The 25680-nt window shown below is 51.2% G+C and overlaps 3 protein-coding genes and 1 long non-coding RNA gene across 4 annotated transcripts in view; 2 read left to right on the top strand and 2 right to left on the bottom strand.

Annotated features, from left to right (window-relative positions):
* Window positions 1-2025: 2025 nt before the first annotated feature.
* PDE6G (phosphodiesterase 6G) lies at window positions 2026-3760 on the top strand. Its single transcript, XM_007185860.3, has 3 exons — window positions 2026-2270; window positions 2745-2785; window positions 3270-3760. The coding sequence occupies exons 1-3, from the start codon at window positions 2125-2127 to the stop codon at window positions 3344-3346; spliced, it is 264 nt and encodes an 87-aa protein (XP_007185922.1). The 5' UTR covers window positions 2026-2124; the 3' UTR covers window positions 3347-3760.
* A 1178-nt stretch (window positions 3761-4938) lies between these two features.
* Window positions 4939-8803, bottom strand: TSPAN10 (tetraspanin 10). The gene is made up of 4 exons (XM_028167371.2): window positions 8768-8803; window positions 6899-7491; window positions 5226-5533; window positions 4939-5030 (listed from the first exon to the last, which is right to left on the bottom strand). Exons 1-4 carry the CDS (start codon window positions 8801-8803, stop codon window positions 4939-4941), a joined length of 1029 nt encoding a protein of 342 aa, XP_028023172.2.
* A 3677-nt stretch (window positions 8804-12480) lies between these two features.
* On the bottom strand, window positions 12481-14421 carry LOC103006809 (uncharacterized). The gene is made up of 3 exons (XR_003623699.2): window positions 14229-14421; window positions 13686-13785; window positions 12481-12830 (listed from the first exon to the last, which is right to left on the bottom strand). It is a non-coding gene; the product is annotated as an uncharacterized LOC103006809 (long non-coding RNA).
* A 154-nt stretch (window positions 14422-14575) lies between these two features.
* NPLOC4 (NPL4 homolog, ubiquitin recognition factor) overlaps window positions 14576-25680 on the top strand; it is a 56625-nt gene continuing 45520 nt past the window's right edge. Inside the window, exons 1-2 of the mRNA XM_007185858.2 lie at window positions 14576-14779; window positions 18293-18373. Coding sequence (XP_007185920.1) covers window positions 14765-14779; window positions 18293-18373 — 96 coding nt within the window. The 5' untranslated portion in view covers window positions 14576-14764. The remainder of the gene's footprint in view (window positions 14780-18292; window positions 18374-25680) is intronic.

Genomic DNA, 25680 nt, shown 5'->3' on the forward strand with positions numbered 1-25680 from the left:
TCTATGTGTATATGATACTGGGGCAGATCTTTGAAGTCCCAGGAGGAGGGAACGAGGGGAAGGGGAGAGATGTACAATAGAAAATGCACCACATGGCGTGAGCAGCAGGTGCAAAGGCCCTGGGGTGGAAGAGGCTCCTTGGAGCACAGAGAGCAAGAGGAAAGGATGAGAGGTGAGGCCAAAAAAGTGGATCGGGACAGGCTATACAGGGCTTTGGGGGCCACAAAGGCGGGTTCCTCAGCAGTCAGGACAGTAAGGGTGGGGAGGCCTAAGACAGCAGCCAGTGCCTTCTCATCCTTGCTTCAAAAATGAGCAGCTTCAGGAGAGTCTGGCTGTTCATGGTCACACATCCCGTTCCTGCCTTGACCCTGTCCCTGGCTCATCCTTCCTTCAGGCCCTTGACGGCACCTGAGCCCCTTCCCCCATCTCGGGGAATCCTCGGTGCTGCTACCCACCCCACAATCTCATTAGTGTGGTGTCAAGGCACAATCCTAATCAGATTAGCCAGATGCAGGATAAATGCCCAGCCGGCACCCTGCCTAAGGGAGGCCTGCTACTCACACCCATGGTCCCCTGAGACCTGCCCCAGTACTTGGTGAGTAATGACCTTCCCAGGTTGCTTTTCCTGGTGGCCACTTACCCAAGGGCGTTAGTGGGTATCTGCCCAGAGGGTGGGGAGTGGGCGGGATTTTCACCACCACCCTGAGGTGTGGGTCTGGGGGAGGCCACCTACTGCCCTGTTCACTGAGGACACCCAGCCCAGCACCTCCTCTGTTCCTCATGCCAAATAGTGGTGCAGGCTGTCCCACAGGCTAGCAATGGTCTCGGAGCCTCAGGCCACACACAGTCAGCCAACCTGAGTGGACACCAGCCACAGGCTGGGCTAGGGCCAGGGCAACTTGGGCAGCGGTTTCCATGGGGACAGCATCTGATAGTTGGCGCTCTATCAGGGCTCAGAGCTGCCCACGCCAGGCCAATGGCCTGGGACTACAGAAGGGGTCCAGCTGGGCCTACACTACCTAGGCTGTGAGGAGTGGGTGTCGTGGGGTTTGAGCAGCCGGGGCCACCAGAACTGCTGCTGTCCAACTTGGACCCCGTGTAGATCCAGCTCCTGTCCCCTGGTTCCTCTCAGTCTGGTGCTGGTCCTGGCACAGAGACCGAACCTTAGGGAAGGAAGGTCCACAGTGGGGTCCACCCAATCCCAGGTGCCCCGGCACCTACAACCAGGCCTTCCTCGCTGGTAGAACCACCTGTTCTTGCCTCCCGGTTGATCTCAGCCCTAATACTCTAGCAGGCAGCCAGCGGTGGCCACAGGCTGGAGTCAGGCATTGCAGCCCACAAGTGGGGGTGGGGGCAAGAAACGGGACCCAAGAGGTGGTGCCTGAGGCATCCAGTGCCAGGGCAGGGGCTCCTCTCTGCATCATGTACTTAGCCCCAGAACTTTCTGGGCTTATACTGGACTCTGAGGAATTAGGGTCTCCCTCTGGTGCTAATAGGCTTAGAGGAAGGTGATCTGCCCCTGGCCTAGGTCACCAGAGCTTAGGGCATCCAGGGGGAGACTCCGGGGGAGAGGAGGAGGGGAGGTCACCCTGTGCAGTGGGTTCAAGGACACCAGCAGGTGATTCTGGTGCCCAGTGAGTGGCTGGGGCGGGGGGCGGTGGGGGGGGAGGCAGGGTATTTACCAGCAGAGGGAAGATGCTGCTGGGGCTAGGGCTACACAGCTCGCCTGGGCGTTTCATTGTGACACAGGCCCCTCCCCTGCCCGGGCACCCTGCCCTCCCATTTCTCGGGTTACCATTATTGGCACCACTAGGTGCCTAACATGCCACCATGAATGAGACCAAGTGTTCCACCCCAGGGATTGGGATGGGGAATGCAGGAGAAGGGGGAGGCAGTGAGGAGGGGCACACCGGGGGGGCACCCAGCACTCTCACCCCCTGCCTGGGGCTCCCTGGGACAGGGGGCTGCTGTTTGGGTCACACTGGGGACCGGTGGGTCTCATGTTTCAGGGTTTCCTCTGCTCTGGTGGGTTGAGACCTGAGAGGCAGGTCGGAAGCAGGAGGGCCCACAGCGTGGGGGAGTCCAGAAGCCGAAGGTCGCCGCGGGGTCTCTGCCAGCCTGGCCATGAACCTGGAGCCGCCCAAGGCCGAGATCCGGTCGGCCACCAGGGTGATTGGGGGGCCCGTCACTCCCAGGAAAGGGCCCCCCAAATTTAAGCAGCGGCAAACCAGGCAGTTCAAGAGCAAGCCCCCCAAGAAAGGCGTCCAAGGGTAAGCAGAGCTGTGGGAGGGCTGGTCCTGATGGGGGTGGAGGGCCCCCCTGCTGCACAGGAGGGAGATGGGGCTGCACTTCAGGTTGGGGGGCTGGGTGGGGCCTCAGCCACCCTTTGCTAGTGGAAGGTGGTCCCATCCTCTTAAGCAGGTGGTGTGAGTCTTGAGGGCCTGAGCCGGCCTGTCTCAGGGTGCCCCATTCCCTGGCACGGGGGGCGGGGGGGTGGAGGAGACTGGGAGGGCAGGGGCTCCCGTCACCCTCTCTAGCTGTTCTTGTCTGGAAAGCACAACCACCCGCGGCCACCCAGACACTCAGCCACAGCCCCACCAACTGATATGTCTCCCTGCACCCAAAGAGCCCCACGTGTACACACCCAGGACACACTCAGACACACCACGTTTCCAGAAACCTGCACTCAAGTGTATGCACGCCCCCTCTCCGCTCTCCTGGCCCTGACCGCTCTGTTCTTGTAGGTTTGGTGACGACATCCCCGGTATGGAAGGCCTGGGAACAGGTATGACGGTGACTAGCGTCCACCCAGGTCCCCCCCACTTGCCCACCCCCCAGTGTGCCTGGGGCCCCATCACCCCTGCCTCTGCTTCCTCAGGCAGAGGCTCACTTAGGGCACCAGCCCCAGCTGTCCTTCCTTTTTTTTTCCCAACTTCAAGCTTCAGACACCACCCGAGTGGGGTTGTTCCTACTCAGCGGGTCCACCGAGTGCTTGGAGGGGCTGGAAAAGAACAAAGCTCTTGCTGTCCCCTCCCCCCAGCAGCAAGGCCCACCTTCCTCTGGCCCCCTCCCTGGGCCTGCTGCACCCACTCTCTTCCTGGGCAGGGCGCCCATTCGACACACCCCAAAGGTGGTATGTCCTGAAAGGAGGGCTCTACACCCTGGACTTATACTCTCACCATTGGGGTGTGGACAACAGGGCCCAGAGGGGATGGTGGCTCCTGGGGCCTTGGGACCCTCCTGGACCAACTGGCCCCCTTGTCCTGCAGACATCACTGTCATCTGCCCATGGGAGGCTTTCAACCACCTGGAGCTGCATGAGCTGGCCCAGTACGGCATCATCTAGCACTGGACCCCGGCCCTTGGCCCCTCCATGCTGCTGCCCTCTCTGACCCCTGCTCAGGATTCCTGTGAGCAGGGCCGCCGCCCCCCCCCCGCCTGGGGGTTCCAGAGTGTCCAGAGATTGTGTCTGGAGATCCCCGCAGGGCAGCGACCTCAGGCCTACGGAAGCTAGTTGCCAGGAGCCCACCAACTCCCTGTAGGATATCCTCTCCGGCCAGCCAGGCCCGGCTTAACTTCTGGAGACACTGGTCCACAGACCCTCTCCTCCCATGGCTGGAAAGCTAGGGCAGGCCTCCCAGGAGTGTCCCCTGTCCTGCCTGTCTGGGGGTGAGGACAAGCTCCCCCCACTAGCCCTTCCCAGCTGAGGCCCTTGCACTGGCGGAGTGGGTGGCAGGAGTCCTGCGGGCGTCAGTGAGAGAGCAAGACCCCTCTGGACCTGTCACACCAGCAGGATGCTTGTCCTTTCCAACATGGCCCATGCTTGCTGTCCTGTTTCAAATAAAATTAGCGTGTCCTCCACCACTTGTCTGGGATGTGTTGTCAGTGGGGGCAAGGCCCAAGGGTGGAGTCTCTTCAGCAAGAGTGGACGGATGTGGGCACAGGTGGCAGGGATGGCAGGGGCCTGGCCAGGCTGGGGGAAGGAAGCAAATCGGGCGCTGAGCCAGGCTCTTCATGGCTGGATTGGGGCAAGGCAGGCAGCCCCACGTACTCCAGGGGCCAGAGCTCAGGTCAGGGGGAGGGAACGCCTATCTGCTCCCCACAGGTGAGGAGACAGGTGCAGGGAGATTGGGCCCAGCCAGCCCATCCTTACTGTCCACTAAAGCTGGACAGACGCCCACCAGTAACCCTGCAATTCCACTCCTGACACCACACCCAGGGGAAGCAGGGCACGCTGCCACACACAAACCTGCGGGAAACTGCCCCCAGTGGCAGTCATCTTCGGGAAGCTGCCCAAGCGCCACAAGGACGTCGGGGGGTCTGTTCACACAGCAGTGACCAGAGAATGACTTTCAGGAAGGGGGCCCCTGTGACCGCGTTTATGTGAAGGCCAGAAAAAGCCATGCTAACCAAAGGCGACAAAGTTCCAACAGGGGTGACCTCGAGGAGGAGACGAAGGGCCCTGCTGGGGCTGGATCTAGACCTGGTAGTGGGTCCACAGGTGTGTGGATAAGTAAGAACCCTCAGGCTGCCCACTTAAGGTTGGTGCAATTTACTGTATGAGTGATACATCTCAATAAAACTAACCCCCTCCAATAAAAAAGCACTCTGGAGGGAGAGGCCTGGGTCTCATCCTCAACCACCGCAATGGACAGGAAAGGGGGAGGTGGCCCCAGAGGAGAGCAGGGGCCAGGCTATGGTGAGGACATGGGGACTCATAGACTGGGCTTGGAGGTGTTGGAAGTGGAGGGTCAGTGGTGAGGGTCAAAAGTGGTCAGATGTGGAGATCGGAAGTGAGGGTTGGGGTGAGGGTCCGAGTTGGGGCTCGGTGGCAGGATTTCATCCAGTCTCGCTCGCCCCCCACTCTCCCTGCCAGCCAGGCTTTGCAAGCACCCTCTGTGGGAGGCAGACGCTGGCCAGGCAGTCGTTGGGGTCAGCTTACACTCGGACCATGGCAGCGTTTGCAAGCAAGTGGGCAGTGTGGGGGAAAGGGGACCCTGGGGCGCCAGAGGCCAGCAGGTGGAGGAGGCCTGGGGGCCCAAGGTGCATGTCCACAAGCACCAAAGCGGGTTATTCTGACACCTTCCCTGGGAGGGGAGGGGAGGCCTGCAGCCCCAGACCCCATCCCGGTGCCCTGGTCTTTCGTCTCACCTGCCAGTCAGCCCGGGACCAGTTTGGCAGAGGGGAGGGCACTGAGTCTGGGGGTCCTGTGGACAAGCCCTCACTCTCTGCTGCCCTCTTGTGGACAGCCAGGGCCCTCACCAGCTGGGTGGCCAGCAGGAGCTCTGCCCCCTGGACCACCACGACCACGATGGCATAGCCACCTGCAGCCCAGATGTTGCTGTGCAGCCACTGGAGGAGTGGGGGGCCGCAGCCCTCCAAGTGCACCACCCTCTGGGCCGCGTCCTCATCCAGGCCCAGGGCCCCGAAGCCACACTGGTCATTGACTGAGGCTCCATCTTCCCAGGGGTCGATACAGCAGGAGGCAGGAAGGCTGCAGGCCTGGACCCCAGGGGAGCTGCAGTTAAAGTACCTGCAAGGGCGTAAGGAAGCATCAGTCTGGAGGGCAGGGCCCCTGGTCCAGGACCCCAGCGCTGTGTGGAATGTCTCCTACCCACCTTCAAACTTCCATGGCCACACACACACATAGGCACGCAGGCATGCACATGTGCATGCATGCAAGCACACAGGCATGAATGCACACACACATGCACACAGCAGGAATCCACACTGGCAGGCATGTACACACACACATGCACACTCACACACACTTGTGTACACACAGACACACACACAATACCCAGCTCTCTATAATTCATCCCAGCACTGGGTAGCCCTCTGCACATGCTTCTTGGTTAGAAGGCACACACTGCGTAAGACAGTTGAAGGGAGGCAAGGGCTTTATGGGGGCTGGAAGTAAGATGGCCTCGCTCCACAGATGCTGCTGAGTTGGTCTGAGCAGCAGAGCTGGAGTGGGAGAAGGTGGGTTGAGGACTGGTAGAGGCTTCTGTAGTGGTCACTGGGTCATGGTGGGGGCATGAGGGGCCACACTGGGCAGCAACAAGGGACGGGAGTCTTGGGAGGAGCTCACAGGGCCTCGAGAGACTATTGCTCTTGTCACCCACTTCAGGCAGCCCTCAGGTGCCCTTGGCCTTTGACTGGCGGCCAGGGCCCTGTGACCAGCAGGCTCCCTCGCCCTCCCTCACAGGCAGTCTCATCTCCTTGAAGAATGGGCTTCACTAAGGCAGGGGCTTGGAGGTCGGCAGGCTGGGTGGCATCACAACACCAGAAAGGGCTGCCACCGACCCAAAGTCACACTCAGCCACCAAATGAGAACAATCCAGATGGGTGCTTCTAAGTTGCCCAGAAAGAAGGGCCCAGCATGTCTCAGGGACTGTTAGGTACAAATGGCTGGTTTTCAAGAGTCTCCATATGGCTCTAAACACACACATGTACACACGCACAAACACACACACACACACACACACACACACACACACGCAGTGGACGGAGAACTGTGGAGTCATAGTCCAAAATGATGTCCTGAATTAAACTAAAAGTTATTTTCAATTGACATTGAGATGTACGATGTCCTTACTGAAAAAGAAAAAAAAAACAACCCCCAAAAGTGACTTTCTAGGTCTACTGGCTGAGCTTCTCTATTAACATCCCTGCATGACCATGTGGCCCTGGCTGGGCCTGAGTGTGTACATGCGCACGTGTGCCCACATGCGCGTGTGTGCACGTATGCGTACGGGTGAGGAGCCTGTACAGGTGACTTTGTGTATGGGTGAGTCTGTGCACGTGAGTGTGTGTGTGGCCCGCCTCCTCTCCAGCCCCAGGGACCCTGCCGGCCACCACGGGGCTGCCCTCCGCCCTTGCAGGCTCTAGGACTCACAGGTTCCACTGCCAGTCCTGGTAGGAGGCCACCCCGCAGCACTGCAGCCCGAGCTGAACTTGGTCAATGAGGAAGCACAAGTCTGGGTCGTCTTGGTAGTGGGTGATGGCCATACGTAGGACGTGCTCCAGGTCATCCTGTAACTGGCCCCAGAAGGTCACCACCAGGGCCCCTGCCACGGCCTCTAGCACCAGAAAGGCGAGGATGCCCCCAGAGAAGCAGCGCAGCAGAAAGGCGTTCTCGCAGAGGGCGCCCAGGCAGCCTGCCAGGCTCACCGCACTGAACGCCAGCCCGCCCAGCACCAGCCCCAGCATGGGGTCTGCGGGCAGGGGGTGCCCCCAACTACTCCCCAGAGACCCCTTGACGGCCAGGCCCCAGAGCCCGATGGCCAGGGCCAGCAGGCTGAGCAGAGAGAAGATGAAGTTGGACAGGAAGATCAGGCACTTGAGGCAGCTGCTTCCCCAGGGGAAGCAGCAGGCCAGGACCCCCCCAAGGCCTGCCCTCCGGGCCTGGTCCTCCCAGGGTGCTGGCCCTGGGTGACGTGAAGTGAGGGGGCTGCTCCCGGCGAGGGGTGGTTCCTGACCCCCAGCATCCTGCAGAGGGAGGAAGAAGAGGGAGGTCTCACCAGGGCAACCCTCTTCACTCAGACCCTGTGACACTCAGCTGGGAGCAGGGTCAGAGCCTGCAGCGGGGAGGAAGCTGGACGGTGAAGGCGGAAGGGGGTGCTCAAACACCCTAGAAGGCCAGGGACGTGGGAGACTTAAGGCTTGTCCTGCTCGGCCAAGCAGCAGAGGGGACGGTGAGGGGCTCTGGGGGCAGGGAGAGGAGAAGCCAGGAGACTGGGGCTCTGTGGGTTGCAGGGCCTCCCAAGGACCCCACCTTGCCCTCCAGAAGGACGCTCAGCCAAGCTCGGGGGCCCTGGCCTTACCACGGAGAAAATTAACAGGGTGCTGATGGTTGCGGGGGCCCACCCCCTCTCTCGGTTCCCCCCACCCTCCTCTTGGTTCCCCAACAGAGGACTGGCTCACTGATCATGAGGTTGGGAGAAGCTGCAAAGCCAGTTCCATTTGGCCCCTTGATGGACAGTCTCCACTTCAGATATGCCTGCCTCCGCAGCCCCTCCACTGGCAGGCAGGTATGGGAGGGCTTCTGCCCCCTCTCTGCAGGGGGAGGGGCAGCAGGCCCTTGAGTTTGGTTGTGGGGGAAGAATGAGAAAGCTAAGGCCCCAGGCCTGGGCAGGGCTCCCAGTTTACCAGGAAGAAGCTGGCCCTTCACTCCCCACCTGTCTGACTGCATCAGAGCAGAGGAAAGGAGGGTTATTGATCAGCCCCCCCAGAACTCAACAAGTCAGTAAGAGCAAAAGGACAGGCTGCCGGCATTGGCCTTCAGCCCCTTCTGCACCCTGAGCCAGAGCCCACCCTCCGACCTGCCAGATCCATGGGGAGACCTGCCAGATCTCTTGTGCAGGGGCCATACCGGGCTGAGCGGATGGCAGCCTTGAGGAGGGGGCAACAGGGAGGTGAGAAGGCGGGGCAGGTCACAGGTGGGTGGGGAACAGGGAAAATGTGAGGGTGGCCTGATGGCCCTGGTGGGCACCATCCCCTGGGTGTGTGCTTTCCTTGGGGTGTGGACGCACCCCATGCCGTGTCAAACACAAGGGCAAGGGCAGATCACCTTTCACAGTCTGAACAGGGCGCTGGGGGAGGTTAAGGCACCTGACTAATAAAGCCCCACCCCAATCTTAGCAGCTCCTCCTGAGCACCCACCTCCTGGCTAGCCCCAGCACACAACATGGCTCTGGTGGGCCAGGGTGGGGAGAACCCAGCCGGGGACACCTCCAACCCCGGCAGGCCTCCGGGCACTGCTTACCTGGGACAGCAGGGGGCTCCTTTCCCCCTCCTCCATCCTCCACCAGGACAGGTGTGCTGGTCCCCCACCGGCCTCTCTGGCTGGGACACCAGGGCTGGTGCTGCCTGTGCCCCCGGCTGCTCTGTGAGCTGTGTGAGCCCCACCGGGACTTCGCAGTCACGATCGGATCATGTGAGGAGTCACAGTTTAGGGCTTAAGACAGCCTCTGCTTGTTGAGATGCAAAGGATCCTTCTTCTTGAGCCCAGGTTCTTGGCCTCGCTCTGTGCAGGCATGACGGGGGTGGGGCTGTCAGGGGGCAGGCCTCATGGTCATCACCACAGGGCCCCAGTGCGGGCCTCAGCCTGGCGGGTTCAGCGCTGCCCCTCAGCTCAGCCCAAAGATCAGACCCTGGCTCCCAATAACAGCCCGGGAGACCTGCCCACAGCTAAATGCCAGTTTATCCCCTGATTTATTCACTGCAAGAAAGAAGTTTTATGTATATATATGCATATACATACATATATAGTATGTATATATATGTGTGTATATATATTTTTAAATTTTTATTTATTTATTTATTTTAATTTTATTTTTGGCTGCATTGGGTCTTCGTTGTTGCGCACAGGCTTTCTCTAGTTGTGGCGAGCAGGGGCTACTGCTCGTTGCGGTGCGCAGGCTTGTCATTTCAGTGGCTTCTCTTGTTGTGGAGCATGGGCTCTAGGCGTGCGGGCTTCAGCAGTTGTTGCTCATGGGCTCTAGAGCGCAGGCTCAGTAGTTGTGGTGCACGGGCTTAGTTGATCCGCAGCATGTGGGATCTTCCCGGACCAGGGATCGAACCTGTGTTCCCTGCATTGGCAGGCGGATTCTTAACTACTGCGCCACCAGGGAAGTCCCTATATGTGTATATTTGAAGTGCCTTTATTTTTTATCTTTTTAAAGATTTATTATTTATTTTATTTTTGGCTGCATCGGGTCTTAGTTGTGGCCCGCAGGCTCCAGGGTGTGTGGGCTCTGTAGTTGGCGGCACGTAGGCTCTCTAGCTGAGGTGCACGAGCTCAGTAGCCGTGGCGTGGGCTTAGTTGCCCCACAGCATGTGGGATCTTAGTTCGCCGACCAGGGATTGAACCCGCATCCCCTGCATCGTAAGGCGGATTCTTTACCACTGGACCACCAGGGAAGTCCCCCTTTATTTATTTATTTATTTTTTAATCACTGGCTAGATCACATCCTTCCTGGTTTTGAGGTGGCTGGGATCCCCCACCCTCTGAGCTTCTCAGGAGTAGGACTTTGTCACGGTTACTATTGTGCCCTAGTGCTTGGAGGGACCCCAGCCGTGCAGCTGCCACCTCTGCAGGCAGAGATGTGCTCCAGGCTCCCTGACCCTGCATTGTCGGCCCTCTCACCCCGGCTTGGATGCGGTGGAAAGACTGGCTCAGAGCAAACCCCTACCCACCACCAACTCTGGAAGACCTTGGGTATGCACCCCCACGCCTCCTGAGTCCTGCCTGTGGAGCGCGTGAGGCTATGACGTGCGTCGACGCTGCTGTTGGCTGCTGGGGCCGGAGGCCGTGGTGGGGGCAGAGGCTGCCAGGGGCCCCTCTGCAAACACGTGTGCGTGGCAGGAAACAGGGTGGCCTCCAGGGTATGTGCCCCGTCCCATCTCCACCATCCTCCCCACTCCCTTTCTCAGCTTCTTCCATTTGATGTTTAAGCCCAGCCTCTTTTCCTCCATTTACTCACCACTTTACAGTCCAGCCACACGGGCTGCTTGCTGGGCCTGAAACGCCTGGCACTCGTGTGCCCTGACCTATGCCATCCCCTGAAATCTCCTCCTGGTGTTCAGTTCCAGAGTAGTACGGCCGAGGGAGCACTTTTCATTTTTATTTGCTTCATTTGTCTGTGTTCTTCCTTTGGGTCCCCCACTAGCTTCTCCCAGAACGACCACCCCACAGAGCCCAGCCTACACTCTGGCAGAGGGCCAGCTGAGTTTTAAGCCACTGAATGAGGAGAGTTCGTTAACACAGCATTATTGTGAGCACAGATGACTGACACAGGGTTTATTCTCTGTCAGGGACTGTTCTGAGCCCTGCAGTACAACAGCGAGGAAACCTGACAATCCCCCGTCCTCAGGCGCTTACATTTGAGTACAGGGGAAGTCACAGAGTAAGCAAAGAAACAACTAAATATATGCTATTTTATAAGGTCATGAGTGTTATGAAGCAAGGAAAGGAAATGGCTGGGGGAGGGTGTTGTCTTATACCAGGTGATCAGAGAGGCCTCACTGTAGGAAAATGTTTGGTTCCTGGGTATACACCCAAAAGGACTGAAAACAGAGACTCACACAAATACATGGATATACACGTTCACAGCAGCCAAAAGGTGGAAACAACCCAGGTGTCCATCAATGAAGAATGGATAAACAAAATGTGCTCCATCCGTACCGTGGATTATTCAGCCATAAAATGGAAAGAAGTTCTAACACAGGCTACAACATGGATGAACCTTGAAAACATGGTGCTCAGTGAAAGAAGCCAGACACAAAAGTCCACATACAGTACGATTCCACTTATATAAAATATTCAGAATAGGTGAAGCCATAGAGACAGAAGGTAGATTAGTGGTTGCCAGTGGCTGGGGGAGGGGGAAATGGCTGCTACTGCTGAAGGAGTGTAGGGTTTCCCTCCGGGAGTGATGAAAATACTTTAGGACGAGGTAGAGGAGGTGGTTGTACGACACTGGGAATGTACTACATGATACTGAGTTTTTCCCTTTAAAATGGTTAACTGTATGTTCTGTGAATTTCATATCAATTTATTTATTTATTTTTATTTATTTATGGCTGTGTTGGGTCTTCGTTTCTGTGCGAGGGCTTTCTCCAGTTGTGGCAAGCTGAGGCCACTCTTCGTCGCGGTGCACGGGCCTCTCACTATCGCGACCTCTCTTGTTGCGGAGCACAGGCTCCAGACGCGCAGGCTCAGTAATTGCGGCTCACGGGCCCAGTTGCTCCGCAGCATGTGGGATCCTCCCAGACCAGGGCACGAACCCGTGTCCCCTGCATTGGCAGGCAGACTCCCAACCACTGCGCCACCAGGGAAGCCCAATTTTTTAATTTATTTATTTTTATTTATTTCATATCAATTTAAAAAAGGAAAAGAAGAGGGCTGAGAAGAAGCCGAAGGAAAAGGAACGAGGGACTTCCCTGGTGGCCCAGTGGTTAAGACTCCTCACTTCCAATGCAAGCGGCGCGGGTTCAATCCCCAGTCAAGGAACTACGATCCCACGTGCCACATGGCGTGGCCAAGAAGAAAAAAAAAAAGAAAAGAGGGAACGAACCTCGTGGATTTTCTCAGGTCAAGGTCCCTGCGAGGCCAACCCTGGTCACTGCGGAGTGTCTCAGGATCCAGACCCGGGAAGGAAGCAGCATTGTGCTGCTGGAGGGAGAAGGCGAGCTGTCAGGCAATCTCAACAAAGTCCTCGGTGATCCCCACAGCTCGGATGGCCTGCAGAGTTGTCCCATATTGAGACATGGGGCTGGGCCTTGATAGCCATCCACTGTTATTGGGCATGAGCTGCCTGGGGAAGGGACCGTGATCTGGGGTGAGCACAGTCCCCGAAGGGGAGCTCAGCCAGTGCTGCCAGCAACTTCAGTCTGAGGGCAGTGCACTTGGCACACACTGTAACTGAATGTGGGGTCCAGCTGCTCGCTGCTCAAAAGCCAATAAAGAGGCAAGGCTGGTGGAAAGGAAAGTTTGCTTTATTTCTGAGGCTGGCAATTGTGGGGTCTAGGGAAGGGGAAGGGCAGACTCTTGTCCAAAGGCCGACTCCCCTCCACTGACAACCAGTGGGCAAGAGCTTTTATAGACGGAGAGAGGGGGCTACATGCAGAGACAGCACAGTCAGCTCTGATGGTCATCTTGAAATTGGTCATCGGTGGTCTGACCAGCATCATCTCGATTGTTTTAAGTATAGTTAATCTTCAGTTCCAGGGTCAGTTTGTTCCCATTTCCATGAGGCCAATTCTCAGAATTGTGGCAGCTTCTGTCATGGCTACAGTCTGGACATCATGTAGTTAACTTCTTCCACCTGGTGGGGGTTTCAGTATCTATAAAACAGCTCACAGGACACGGCTCAGAATACTATCTATAGCCCTTGAGGAGGAACTAAAGGTCCTTGACTTTGCTTACTGACTTAAACTATTATTGTTTTGTCCCCTTTGACTATTTTCCTTTGTTTTTGTATTTTCTCATTTCTCTGATTAAACTTATTTTTCGGCTAAAGTTTTTCCACACACAAAAGGCAGGCGGAAGACATGGGGGCATAGACCATAGGGTCCTGTTCTGTTTCAACACTAGGCTGATGTGTGCAGGAAGAGCGTTTCAGGCCCTGTAAAGTACCTTAGGTGGGAGCAAGCCTGGAAAGTTCGAAGAAGGATGGCTGTTCGAATTTTGCTCCAAGTGAGATGGGGAGATGACAGGTGTTGAGTAATGTGCATCCCAACCTGACTCATGCTTTAAAAGGACCACTCAGGCTGCTGTGCTGCAGGCAGGTCAGGGCAAGGACGGGAGCTGGAGGTCAGGCCTTGTGCAGCCAAACTGTCTCTTCCTCAAAGGGGACACTCCCAGCCTCATCAGTTACTGCAATCAGGCTCCAAAGCCAGGCTCTCTGAGAGACGGTCATCACCTTTCAGGCCCCATCTCAGCCTTGTTCTGATACAGAGTAGCCTTCGGATGAAATCATAGTTACCACTACTGTTATGGGCCGAACTGCATCCCCCCAAATTTATATATTGAAGTTCCAACCCCAGCACCTAAGAATGAGACTTAGAAGTAGGGCCTTTAAAGAGGTAATCAACTTAAAATCAGGCCATTAGGGTGGGCCATCCTCCAATGACCTTATAAGAAAAGGAAAATGGGACTCAGAGAGACACCAGGGATGCACCTGTACAGAGGAAAGACACAGGAGGAAGGCAGCTGTCTGCAAGCCAAGGAGAGAGGCCTCAGAAGAAACCAAACCGGCTGTCCCTCTGATCTCAGACTTCCTGCAGGGAGAGGAAATGAGAGTAACAACCTCCTAACTGTTTTCAGCACAGGAGACAAATAAACACAATCTGAAATTGAATCATGGGATTAAAAAACAGTTTAGCCTCTTAGAGGTTTTCGTAACTTTTTTTTCATAACCATAGGCAAGGTCAGCTACCAAATGTGCAGGGCCCAGTGCAAAACAAAAATGTGGAGCTCCTTGCTGAAAACTATTAAATATTGCAAGACGGTGACGGCAGAGCATTGAATCAAGTGTGAGGCCCTTCGGAGCCACACACGTGGGTGCGCATGAAGCTGGCCCTGGGGGCAATTTTAGGATACTGTATCTCCGTTGCAAAGAAGCATTTATCTAAAATGTGGTCGAAATTCATTCGTTTCTCTTATGTTAGATTCAGGGAAAATGCCTTCTTAAAAAATACATATCATGAAGGTATGATGTCACCTTCCCGAAGCTATTTCTCCATTTCCGTGGCACCAGCGAGGCGCTGGGAATGTCCAATTCGAGCCCACCGACCGCTGACCGCTGTCTCGCTGTCCTGGGCGACACGCGCGTTTGCGCTTCCCTCCCGGCTTCTCCGCAGCGTCCCTCCACCGCGTGGCCAGCGTGGGGGTGGGGGTGGGGGTGGGGGTGGGGGTGGGTGGGATGCCTCTCCGCGGGGAGCCCGGCGCGGGGCCGCCCTGCGCAAGCGCAGGCCGTTGGTAGGGCCGGAACCTGGTTGCGCGGCCGGAACCCGATTGCGCGGCCGGAACCCGATTGCGCGGCCGGAACCCGGTTGCGCGGTCGCGCGGCCGGGGGAGCGCGTCGGGCGAGGCACCGGACGTCGCGGCGGTGGCGGCCGGGCGGTGAAGCTGGAGCGGCGGTGGCGGCGGCGGCCGGAGGCCGGGGCTGGGGCTGAGGCGGGGGTCGGGGCTGCAAGGCCCGCGGGGCGGCAGGCGGCGGCGGCCCGGGGCTCAAGCCCGGATACGGGAGCGGCCACCATGGCCGAGAGCATCGTGAGTGGGGCGGCCGGGCGGGAGGGCGCCGGGATGAGGCAGCAGATTTGCCGGCGCGGCCTGCGGAGAGGCCCAACGGCCCGCCCTCCTCTTCATGGGCCGGCCGGGTGGCTGGGCTCCCGACCTCCTCTCTTCAGCTCCTCCCGTCCCCGGCCGACGGGGGAGGCCGGGCCGTCCGCGGGGCGTGGGTTGTGTCGGCCGTTCCATTCCTGGTCGCGGGGGTCGCGCTTGGAGGGGCTGCAGTTCCTCGGGGCCAGGGCTACGATCCCTTCTCGCCTCCTGTCCTGCCTCCTTCCGTCGCCCCAGTGAGTGCCTTGTCATGGGTCCCTTAAAAGGAGAGCACTTTCTACAAACGGGGACTCCCTCCCACGAGAGGAAGCTGCTAAGAAGGGAGACGGTGGCCTGGTGGATGGCAAGGAGACCTTGACAGCTACCTGTCTGTAAAGGGATGTTATAAAGGTTGATGTCATTTTGTACCCGAAGTCAGGGATTGACACTCCTTTTCCCCGCTTAAAGTTAAAAAAAAAAAAAAAAAAAGTGAAAATCAGAAAAAACTGGCCATCCCTTAACTTGTGGAACGTTTCCTCTCAGAAGTCAGTATGGCCGGAAAAAACCCAACAGACCAGCTGGACAGAAAAATTTTTGGTTAACGTTAAGGACCACTTGGAATTTCCTGGAGGAAGCAGAAGCAGTATGGGGTGGCAAGTCATGTTCAGAGTTTGGCCATGGGAGGGCCTCTGCAGTTTTGTCAGGTGTCGGGAATGGCATTCATCCTCCTCTCTGGATGCTCTGGGCTGCAGGAACCTCCAGCTCTGGACTTTCAGGCTTTCATCCAGTGACTCCTCCTAATGCAGCTCTCCACTCAGGGGCCCTGGCGTCTGCTCTGTGTTTCCCAGCCTGGAGATGAGCAGAGGGCAGGAATGCCCCAAGAGAAACGAGCAACTGATTCCTTTTTTTTTTTTTTTGATTCCTTTTAAAATAAGATTTACTAGTCTTTGGTGACTCATTCTAGAAATAGGCTAAGAATTAGCACTTAAATCTGCTTCCAGACTTTCTTTTTACTGTAATATTTTTAACCAAATTGAAGTAACCATGGACATGTGAGTTGTTTCAGAGAAGGCCACTTTTCTACTAGTGTATATAAGGCAAGGGTCTCATTGATAGTATGGATCTCTTGTCGAATTTCTCAGATTGTGAGGAATTAAAACAGATGATTCTTCTGAAATTTATTTCAAAAGTTTTTATTTATTTATTTAGAAAGAAGTCTTCTAAAAATTTCTATGGGATAACTAATTTTTATCTCACCAATTCTTTGACTCCCCCAAGAAATATTTTGGGCTCATTTTCTTATAAATAGGGAAACTTAGTTACCAAGAAGCTATGTGTCCATGTTGTCTGGTCTGTCTCTTGTGTATTTTACTTTATACCATGTGTCAAAGGCCAAGTCATACCTTCCCTCAGTATGAATTATCTTTGTCTCTTGGAGTTAAGTACTGAGCTTAGCTTGGAAACCTGGACTGCCATGCCCTGTTGTAAATGAACAAGTAGAATAAGTTCTTAAGCAGAATAAGTTCTTAAGCTTTAGAACTCTCCAGAAATGTGTAATCCTGACCTTTAGCTTCTCAAGGTGTGGAGTGTCATGCTCTTGGTCCTAAGTGAACAGTCAAAGCAACAGTCACAATCCCTCAAAGAGAAGCAGAGCTCTTTTTAACCTGCCTCAGTGTTGGAGACAGATTTCAGAAAGAAATAAATGGGAGTTTACCTAATGCCCAGGCTGTGTATTTTTTTTTTTAATTTAATTTTATTTATTTATTTTTGGCTGTGTTGGGTCTTCGTTTCTGTGCGAGGGCTTTCTCTATTTGCAGCAAGTGGGGGCCACTCTTCATCGCGGTGCGCGGGCCTCTCACTATTGAGGCCTCTCTTTTTGCGGAGCACAGGCTCCAGACGCGCAGGCTCTGCAATTGTGGCTCACGGGCCTAGTTGCTCCGCGGCATGTGGGATCTTCCTAGACCAGGGCTCGAACCCGTGTCCCCTGCATTGGCAGGCAGATTCTCAACCACTGCACCACCAGGGAAGCCCCATGCTGTGTATTAAGAAAACATTTTTCTAGTTGTTGAATCCAGAGTAAAGCATACTAGAAATCAAAAGTCAAAATAATTTGAGTGCACACAGATGAGTTGAGAAAGTTTAACAGATGTTGGGAAGCAAAAAGAAAATATTTTATGCTCTTAACAATTGGGATTTCATAAGGATTGTTCAAAACAAAATCTTAAAAACTGAGAACAATATGGGGACAAAGGCTTTTCAGTTAAGCAAAAGTTATTAGAAAATGAGAAAGACATAGTCACGCTATTTCAGCAAAATCTAGATTATTCTTAACTTGTTTGGTAAAGGTGGACAAATTTTGTCCTGTCCACAAATGCTCATCGAAAGCCATTGTGGCATTTTGTTCTGTATCAGTGGAAGTCTTTTTAAAAACAACTGCTTGTGACATTTCTTGTCTGTATAGTGTTGTTTTGAATACAATGTACAGTGCAGTAGTTGCTGAGAGGAGTAACTACAACATGAGTACTTTCTGGCACATTCTGTTCATTGTTCCTCCCATCCCTCAGGTGGTTGGAACATCCTCTGTCTTTCTGGAGGCAGGGCATGCCGGTTCATGCTACCCACTGAGGCAGGACCTTGGATGGTTGGCCCGGGCATAATAGCACACTTTCACTGGGCTTCGATCAGCATGAAAATCAAGTCTAGAAAGTGATGCTCCATCCAGTTGTCTTCCAGGCCTAGCAACCATTTCAGGCTTGCCATGAAAATATTTTTTTTTAAAACCCTGCCAAGTTTTACTGTGGTATTAAACACCTTTTTTCTTTTCTTTTATTCTTTTTATTGAAAGTAAATAACAGATTAGAAGATTTCCTGTGATCCTTTTTATGTTTTTAATTGTTTTTTGTTTGTCTGTTTGTTTTGGCCGCGTGGCTTGCAGGATCCCGACCAGGTATCTAACCCGTGTGCCCTCGGCTTTCACTGTGGAGTCCTAACCACTGGACCACCAGGGAATTCCCTGTGATCCTTTTAAGTTAGTCTAGTCTGTGTATGGATCCTGGAACAAAGTGAGATATTTTTTAAAGAACTCAGTTATTCATGATTCATGGTGGGTTTTTTCCTGCTGATTAAAAAAAAAATTTTTTTTGTAAATCGGAAGAGGAAAATGTTAGTGTTTCAGATATATTCTTTATAAATAATGGTTAAAAATTGAAGTCGTATTTTTCTGAGTGAAACGATAAGAGTTGAGAATTAGGGCAGTCCTCTTAGGATGTCCTCCCATGTGCTGATGTCTCTCAGACCTCTGCTTCATTTTCTAGAAACATTGGGTTGGGTGTTGGCAAGGGGAAGGGTGAGGTTTGGCTCTAAGTTTCGGTGACCCAGATGCTGAAAGACTGCAGAGGTTAGTTTCAGTAATAGGTCAGGACCTTCCTAGTCTGTGCAGTAACCAACTTGTTTCATTTACCACAGATAATTCGTGTTCAGTCCCCAGATGGGGTGAAGCGGATCACAGCAACAAAGAGAGAAACAGCTGCAACATTTTTGAAAAAGGTACTTGTGGCTTGGGTATCGACCTTTCTTCATCCTCTACTGTTATTCCCTTCCTGTTGTGTACCTTTTCTCTTTTCCTCATTTCCTGAGTCCGCCCCCTCCCAAGTTCAGTCTCTTGTATTGCTTTTCTCTGTCATGATTGGTGGGACTGATACAGGATCAGACGTGTCACAGCTGACCACTGCTAACCATTGCAGGACCAAGGGCCCAAAGGTCAGTGTAAAAGGATTTCACGAGAGGAATATTTATGAGTGAAAAAATCAGAGAATGAGAAACTTGAATTGTCCATCAAAGGGGAATTACTAACATGTATAGAATGATCCCTCTTTGTTCTTAAAAAGTTAAAGCCACATACACAAATTGTTGTGTGAGAATATGGTTAGAAAGAGCATAAGCCAGACCTAAAAGGGGCAACCCCAGAAGGGGAGGCTAAAGTAAGGAGAGTGGCTTTTGCTTTATACTTCGTACCAGAGGTAGGCAAAGCATGGCTCGTGGCTGGCTGCCTGTTTTCATTGGGACACAGCCACACTCATTGGTTTATGCACTGTTTGGCTGCTTTTGAGCTCCAGCAGCAGAGCTGAGTAGTTGTGACAGACTGTATGGCCCTTTACAGAAAAAGTTTGCCAGCCTCTACTTTATACATTCTTTACTGTTTGAATTTGTTGCAGGCAGCTATTACCTTTGTAATGATAAAAAATATCATTTTTCGGGCTTCCCTGGTGGCGCAGTGGTTAAGAACCCACCTGCCAATGCAGGGGACACGGGTTCAAGCCCTGGTCCGGGAAAATCCCACATGCGCGGAGCAACTAAGCCCATGCCCCACAACTACTGAGCCTGTGCTCTAGAGCCCGTGAGCCACAACTACTGAGTCCACGTGCTGCAACTACTGAAGCCTGCATGCCTAGAGCCCGTGCTCTGCAACAAGAGAAGCCACCGCGATGAGAAGCCCACGCACCACAACGAAGAGTAGCCCCCGCTCTCTGCAACTAGAGAAAGCCCACGTGCAGCAAGGAAAACCAAACACAGCCAATAAATAAATGAATAAATTTATTTTAAAAAAAATATATCATTTTTCACTGTTCATAAGCAAAATAAATTGTCAGGTCACAGACTGTTAGAGCCAGAGGGAATCTTAGGTGTCATGTAGTCTGATCTTTTTATTTTCACAAAGGTGGAAACTGAAGTCCAGGGAATAAAGAGATTTGCTGAGGATCACACTGTGTTCTGTTAGGGAAGCCACAGCACTTACTGGGAAGTTTGGCTTCTGAAAGGTAGTTGCTATCCTGATTCCAACAGTGCTGCTTAAGTGACCATATTTACAAGAATAAAAGGAAAAAGAATCAGGTGCAATAGACAGCAGAGAAGAGAATCTCTATGTCTTTAAGGACTTTTTAATATCTTACTCTTTGCTTTTTTAGTAACAGCTGACCATTGTCAGCTCGCTCCTGGAGATGATGCTGAGATACACTAAATGCTCGAGTTCTTGAGAGATTGTCTGAGACAAAGATTAAGTATTAAGTAACTATTGCTTGGACAGTTGTGGGGATAAACATGAGATGTAAGAGGACTGCATACAGTTGTTCTTTACTTTTCTGAGTCTTTGTGATACGGAAATTTCTTAAACTTAAATCTGTAGTAACCAGGGGACTTCCCTGGTGGTCCAGTGATGAAGACTCCGTGCTTCCACTGCAGGGGTTACGGGTTTGATCCCTGGTTGGGGAACTGAGATCCCTCATGCTGCGCAGTGTGCCCAAAAGAAAAACCTAAAAAAAAAAAAAAAAAATCTAGTATTCATGTAGAGATATGATTTTGTTTTTAACTTGAGACTTTTGTGCTTGGCATCAAATGTAGAGTTGTTGGACAGGTTAAATTCAGATGATTTCAGAGAAACCTAAAAATTCAGGATTGTAGTTCTGACTTTTATTTGCCTCAGAAGTATTCCTAAAATCCTGGTGTTTCCTCTGGTAGTTAATTGTTGTCTTGCATAGGGAATATAGACACAATAGCTGTCATTGGATGTGGGTGGAGTCAGGGAGGTACAGTTTAGTGTTGACTGATTAATCGCTGAAGCCATCATCAACTCGGTAGTCATTGTTTAGGAGAAATTTTCTTGGGAATACTCAAAAATAAACACATTTATTACTCTGAAGTAATGTTTCCCCTCAAGTGAAAATCGTTTTCTCTGATTATACAAATAATATGGGTTAATTATAAAAGGCTCAAAAACAATACAGGAAAGTATAAAGTAAGAATAACTCAAGATTTTATTAGCCAGAAATAACTGTTAATGTAACGTCTTTATGTGTACACATGTGCAGACACACAGACACACACACACACCTCTCTGCATGTGCATGTACACATACTTTCACCAAAATGGGATTGTACTATACTACTGCTGTATTTTCATCAAATCTAAGACTGAGTTTAAGGAGAAACATTTACTTATTTATTTTTTAATTAATTAATTAATTAATAATTAATTAATTTTTGTCTCTGTTGGGTCTTCGTTGCTGCACGCGGGCTTTCTCTAGTTGCGGCGAGCAGGGGCTACTCTTCGTTGCGGTGCACGGTCTTCTCATTGCTGTGGCTTCTTTTGTTGCGGAGCACGGGCTCTAGGTGCGCAGGCTTCAGTAGTTGTGGCTCGCGGGCTCTAGAGCGCAGGCCCAGTAGTTGTGGCGCACAGGCTTAGTTGCTCCGCGGCATGTGGGATCTTCCCAGACCAGGGCTCAAACCCGTGTCACCTGCATTGGCAGGAGGATTTTAAACCACTGCGCCACCAGGGAAATCCAAGGAGAAACATTTATGTATCACTAAGAAAGAAAAAAATGCTGTCACACCTACTTGTAGCATTTTATTTTATATGTAAAGTGCTTTTTTAGACTGATTTGGAAAATAATGTATTTTAATCATGTATTATGTATTTGTAAGGAGGAAAATCCAATTGAAATTAATTGGGTAGGCTCTCCCTATGAACTCATATTCAGAGTCCAGCCCTCCTGAACCTTTTTTTTGACTCAGCTGTCAATGTCATGCTTGCTGAAGGGGTCACTGTCTGCCCTCTCAGGAGGGTCGGTGTGCCAGCTGCTGACAGCTGTTCTGCAGGTGCTGGTGCTAGAGTGCTTACGAGCAGTGCTCAAAAACTGAGATCCCTGTTCCTTCCTTGATTGATCATTAAATGGATTGTTTGATAGAAATGTTGAGGGGTGACAGTTGTTTAGCTAACTGGGTGACAGGTTTGCATGAGCCCAGGCAGTGACCCGTATGTCAGCCCTGCTGCCCTGCAGGCAAGAGTTGTAAGCCTCTTGCTGTAAGATGCACCCGTTCTAGCGAAGTTCAAATCTCACCTTGTGATCATTTGTATCCTGCTTTTTTTCACTTGACAATAGGTTATGGACATAGTTCTATGTCAATAAATGTAGTTTTACGTCTTTTTTTTTCTGTGGTAAGAAAAATAACATAAAATTTGCTGTGTAAACCATGTTTAAGTGTACAGGTCAGTAGCGTTAAGTACATTCACAGTGCTGTGCAGCCATCACCACTGTCCATCTCCAGAACTTTTTCATCTTCCCAAACTGAAACTATGTCCCCATTAAACACTAACTCCCTCTCCCCCTCCCCCAGCCCTTGGTAATCACTCTACTTTCTGTCTCTATGAATCTGACTCCAGGTATCTCACATAAGTGGACTCATACTGATTTTTTTTTTTTAAGATTTTTTTGATGTGGACCATTTTCTTAAAGTCTTTATTGAATTTGTTACAATACTGCTTCTGTGTTATGTTTTGGTTTTTTGGCTGAGAGGCATGCAGAATCTTAGCCCCCCGACCAGGGATCAAACCCGCACCCCCTGCATTGGAAAGCAAAATCCTAACCACTGGACTGCTGGGGAAGTCCCTTGATTTTTTTTTTTTTTATTTAAAAAAAAAATTTTTTTTTTCTTTACTTATTTTTGGCTGCATTGGGTCTTTGTTGCTGTGCACGGGCTTTCTCTAGTTGCGGTGAGCAGGGGCTACTCTTCGTTGCGGTGCACAGGCTTCTTATTTCAGTGGCTTCTCTTGTTGCGGAGCATGGGCTCTAGGCGGGCGAGCTTCAGTAGTTGTGGCACAGGGGCTCAGTAGTTGTGGCTCGCAGGCTGTAGAGCGCAGGCTCAGTAGTTGTGGTGCACGGGCTTAGTTACTCCGCGGTATGTGGGATCTTCCTGGAGGGCTCGAACCCATGTCTCCTGCATTGGCAGGTGGATTCTTAACCACTGCGCCACCAGGGAAGCCCCCCTTGATTTTTAATAATTAATAATTTGTGCATTTGTGCTCTATAAGTGGGCTTTGAAATGGCCTTCCTGTGCCCTCACAGACTTGCCTGAGAAGTGTATGTTGACCACTGTGAACATTGTTGGCTCCAGCTTGCTGTCCCCATACTTGACAGCCTTAATCCTGATTTAATATGTGGCATTATGCCCTCTAAGGAAATTGGTTTTGCAAGTGTGATGAGATGGCTTGCATTGAAAATCTCTCATAGAATCTTGAGTTACTGGTTCCTTTGAGACCATCTAATGCTTCTCACTCAAGAATTCCCTCTCTGTGAATCACCAGACCATAAACCCCTCCAGGACAAGTTCTTCTGGCTATCTCGCTCGCCGGCGTCTTCCCTCACCTCCACGACCCAAGAGTTTGCTTCTGCTGCTGTCACTCCCCTGAATTGGCCCTTACTGAGTCACCCCAGATCCTACCTCTATCTTTTTTTTTTCTTTTGGCCACACTGTGTGGCTTGTGGGATCTTAGTTCCCCAACCAGGGATTGAACCTGTGCCCTCGGCAGTGAAAGTGCTGAGTCCTAACCACTGGACCTCCAGGGAATTCCCCTCAGTCCTATCTTAACTGACCTCTCAGCAGCAAGTGACGTTTTCCCTTATAATACTTAAATTTTTTTTTTAACTGTGAAATAAAATACTTGCTAAGAAATGCTTGAAAAATATGAACAGCCAAAATGATTGATGATGAAGCAAATACCCAGGTCCGGGTGGGGGGCAGTGCCGGTCTCCAGCAACCATAGGTCAGCCTTCCTACTCCCTCACCCTGTCACCCCTCTCCTGACTTGACGGGGGTTGCTCCCCCCCTTTTCTGTGTTTTACCACACAGTATGCATTCCTAAACCCTAAATTTTAGTTTTGCCTATTTTGAACTTAAGATAACTGGAATCATGCCATGTATTCTTTTCTGTTACCTTCAATTATAAACATTTGTATTAATTTTACTCCATATCATGTTTCTGGTTTTATTACAGTAGTTACACATCAAGATTACCTCAGGTGTGAAATAAAGTTTTTAAGATTTTAATCGTGCTCTTACAAGACTCTGCTAAGATTTTTTTTAATGCCCAGTACCTTATGTTAGATTTCTTTATCTTTAGATAGAGAATTTACAGAGTTCAGAGAAGCAGTTATTTTCACAGGAGCATCATATAAAACCTAATACATGTATTTCTTCATCTCCCAAAAGTGGGATTCAACATATGTGAAGTAATGTTGTTCGTATCGTATTTGAAAATGCAGCTGAATCTCAGTCCTGGTATAAAGTACAGAGCTCAGTCATGTGGTCACAGGGAAGTTCCCTCTGCCCATAGGACTGCCCACGTAGCACCCTGCTCCACTCTGGAGATTGCCTTACATCCCAAGAGTGCTGTGCTAACTCACACAGCCGACATTCCTGGTACAAGAGTTCTTTCTCATTCTTGGCAATAATTGCAGTGCTTTGTCTACAGAAAAACAGAATGGTTTTGCAGAATAGATAAAGTGCCACAATTTGTTAATTTCAGTTTATATCTGTTTCAGAAAAAAGAGTCATTATTTTTAGTCTTTATTTTTACCTTTTTTGCTCTTGGGAATACAAATTTCATGGTCTTAATTTCCTGGTGCTTTATTTATTAATGCCACTTTTACCTTGGAGAGAAAAAATCACATGGTATCAAATACTTGTAATACATTTGATACAAAGTCTTAACTTAGTCTTAAAGGCCATTTCTTGTTATCATTTTCAGAATTTCAGAACGACAAGGTGATTCAGAGTTACCTTTTTAAAAATTAATTAATTAATTAATTTATTTATTTTTGGCTGCGTTCGGTCTTCATTGCTGCACACGGGATTTCTCTTGTTGCAGCAAGCAGGGGCTACTCTTTGTTGTGGTGCGTGGGCTTCTCATTGTGGTGGCTTCTCCTGTTGCGGAGCACGGGCTCTAGGCGCGCGGGCTTTAGTAGTTGTGGCTCGCAGGCTCTAGAGCGCAGACCCAGTAGTTGTGGCACACAGGCTTAGTTGTTCCGCAGCATGTGGGATCTTCCCGGACCAGGGCTCGAACCCGTGTCCCCTGCATTGGCAGGTGGATTCTTAACCACTGCGCCACCAGGAAAGGCCCTAGAGTTACTTTCAATCATTTTTTTTAGTCAGCAGAAAATACTGTTAGTACATAAAGTTAATCTTTAAACTCTTGTTTTCCTTACAGTAAATAAATTCTAGGTTTTATCAATAATTCCATGTTAAAGGGCAAATCAATCATAGGTAAAAAGCAGCAGGTAGAACAAGGTATAAAATGGGGGGAGGGGGTGAGCCTTTGGGTGACTCAGGGACATGCGGCTCCTCCCTGGTCCTGTTCCTGACCTGTGGTTGTTGCTCTGTCAGGATTCTCCTGGCAATTCTGTGATGGTTTCCTACTGTGTGATTTGGAGTTCTTATCTTCGTGTGTCCTCTGCGTCGGAGTTTCTGTCTGGTGTTGTTCAGCCTGAAGGATATCCTCTGGCATTTATTGTGGTGGAGGCTACAGGCAACAGGTGCCCTTGGGTCTTGTTGACCTGAGAACGTTTTCATTTTGCCCTTGTATTTGAAGGGTATATTCTCCAGATGGAGAATTCTGAGTTGACAGATGTTTATTCCTGCCTCAGCACTTTAAAGATGTTGTTCCATTGTCTTCTGGTCTCCATTGATCTTTGGATTTTAGCAGTATGATGATGACGTGCCCAGGCATAGTTTTCTCTTTATTTATCCTACTTTGGTTTTGCTGAACTTCCTGGATTTGTTACTTTTATGTTTTTCATCAAATTTGAGGGTTTTGGCCATTCTTTCTTCAAATATTTTTCAGTCCTAGCCTTATTCTCTTCTCCTGAGGATCATTTGATATTGTTCCAGGGGTTCCTAAGACTCTGTTCATTTTTCTTTCAAATCTCTGTCTTCAGATTGTCTGGTTTCTGTTAACCCATCTTTAATTGACTTTGTTTTTGTCATCCCCCTTCTGATGATAAGCCCACCCAGTGAATTTTCTA

Source organism: Balaenoptera acutorostrata, chromosome 20 (assembly GCF_949987535.1).
Source record: "Balaenoptera acutorostrata chromosome 20, mBalAcu1.1, whole genome shotgun sequence".
Taxonomy (NCBI): domain Eukaryota; kingdom Metazoa; phylum Chordata; class Mammalia; order Artiodactyla; family Balaenopteridae; genus Balaenoptera; species Balaenoptera acutorostrata.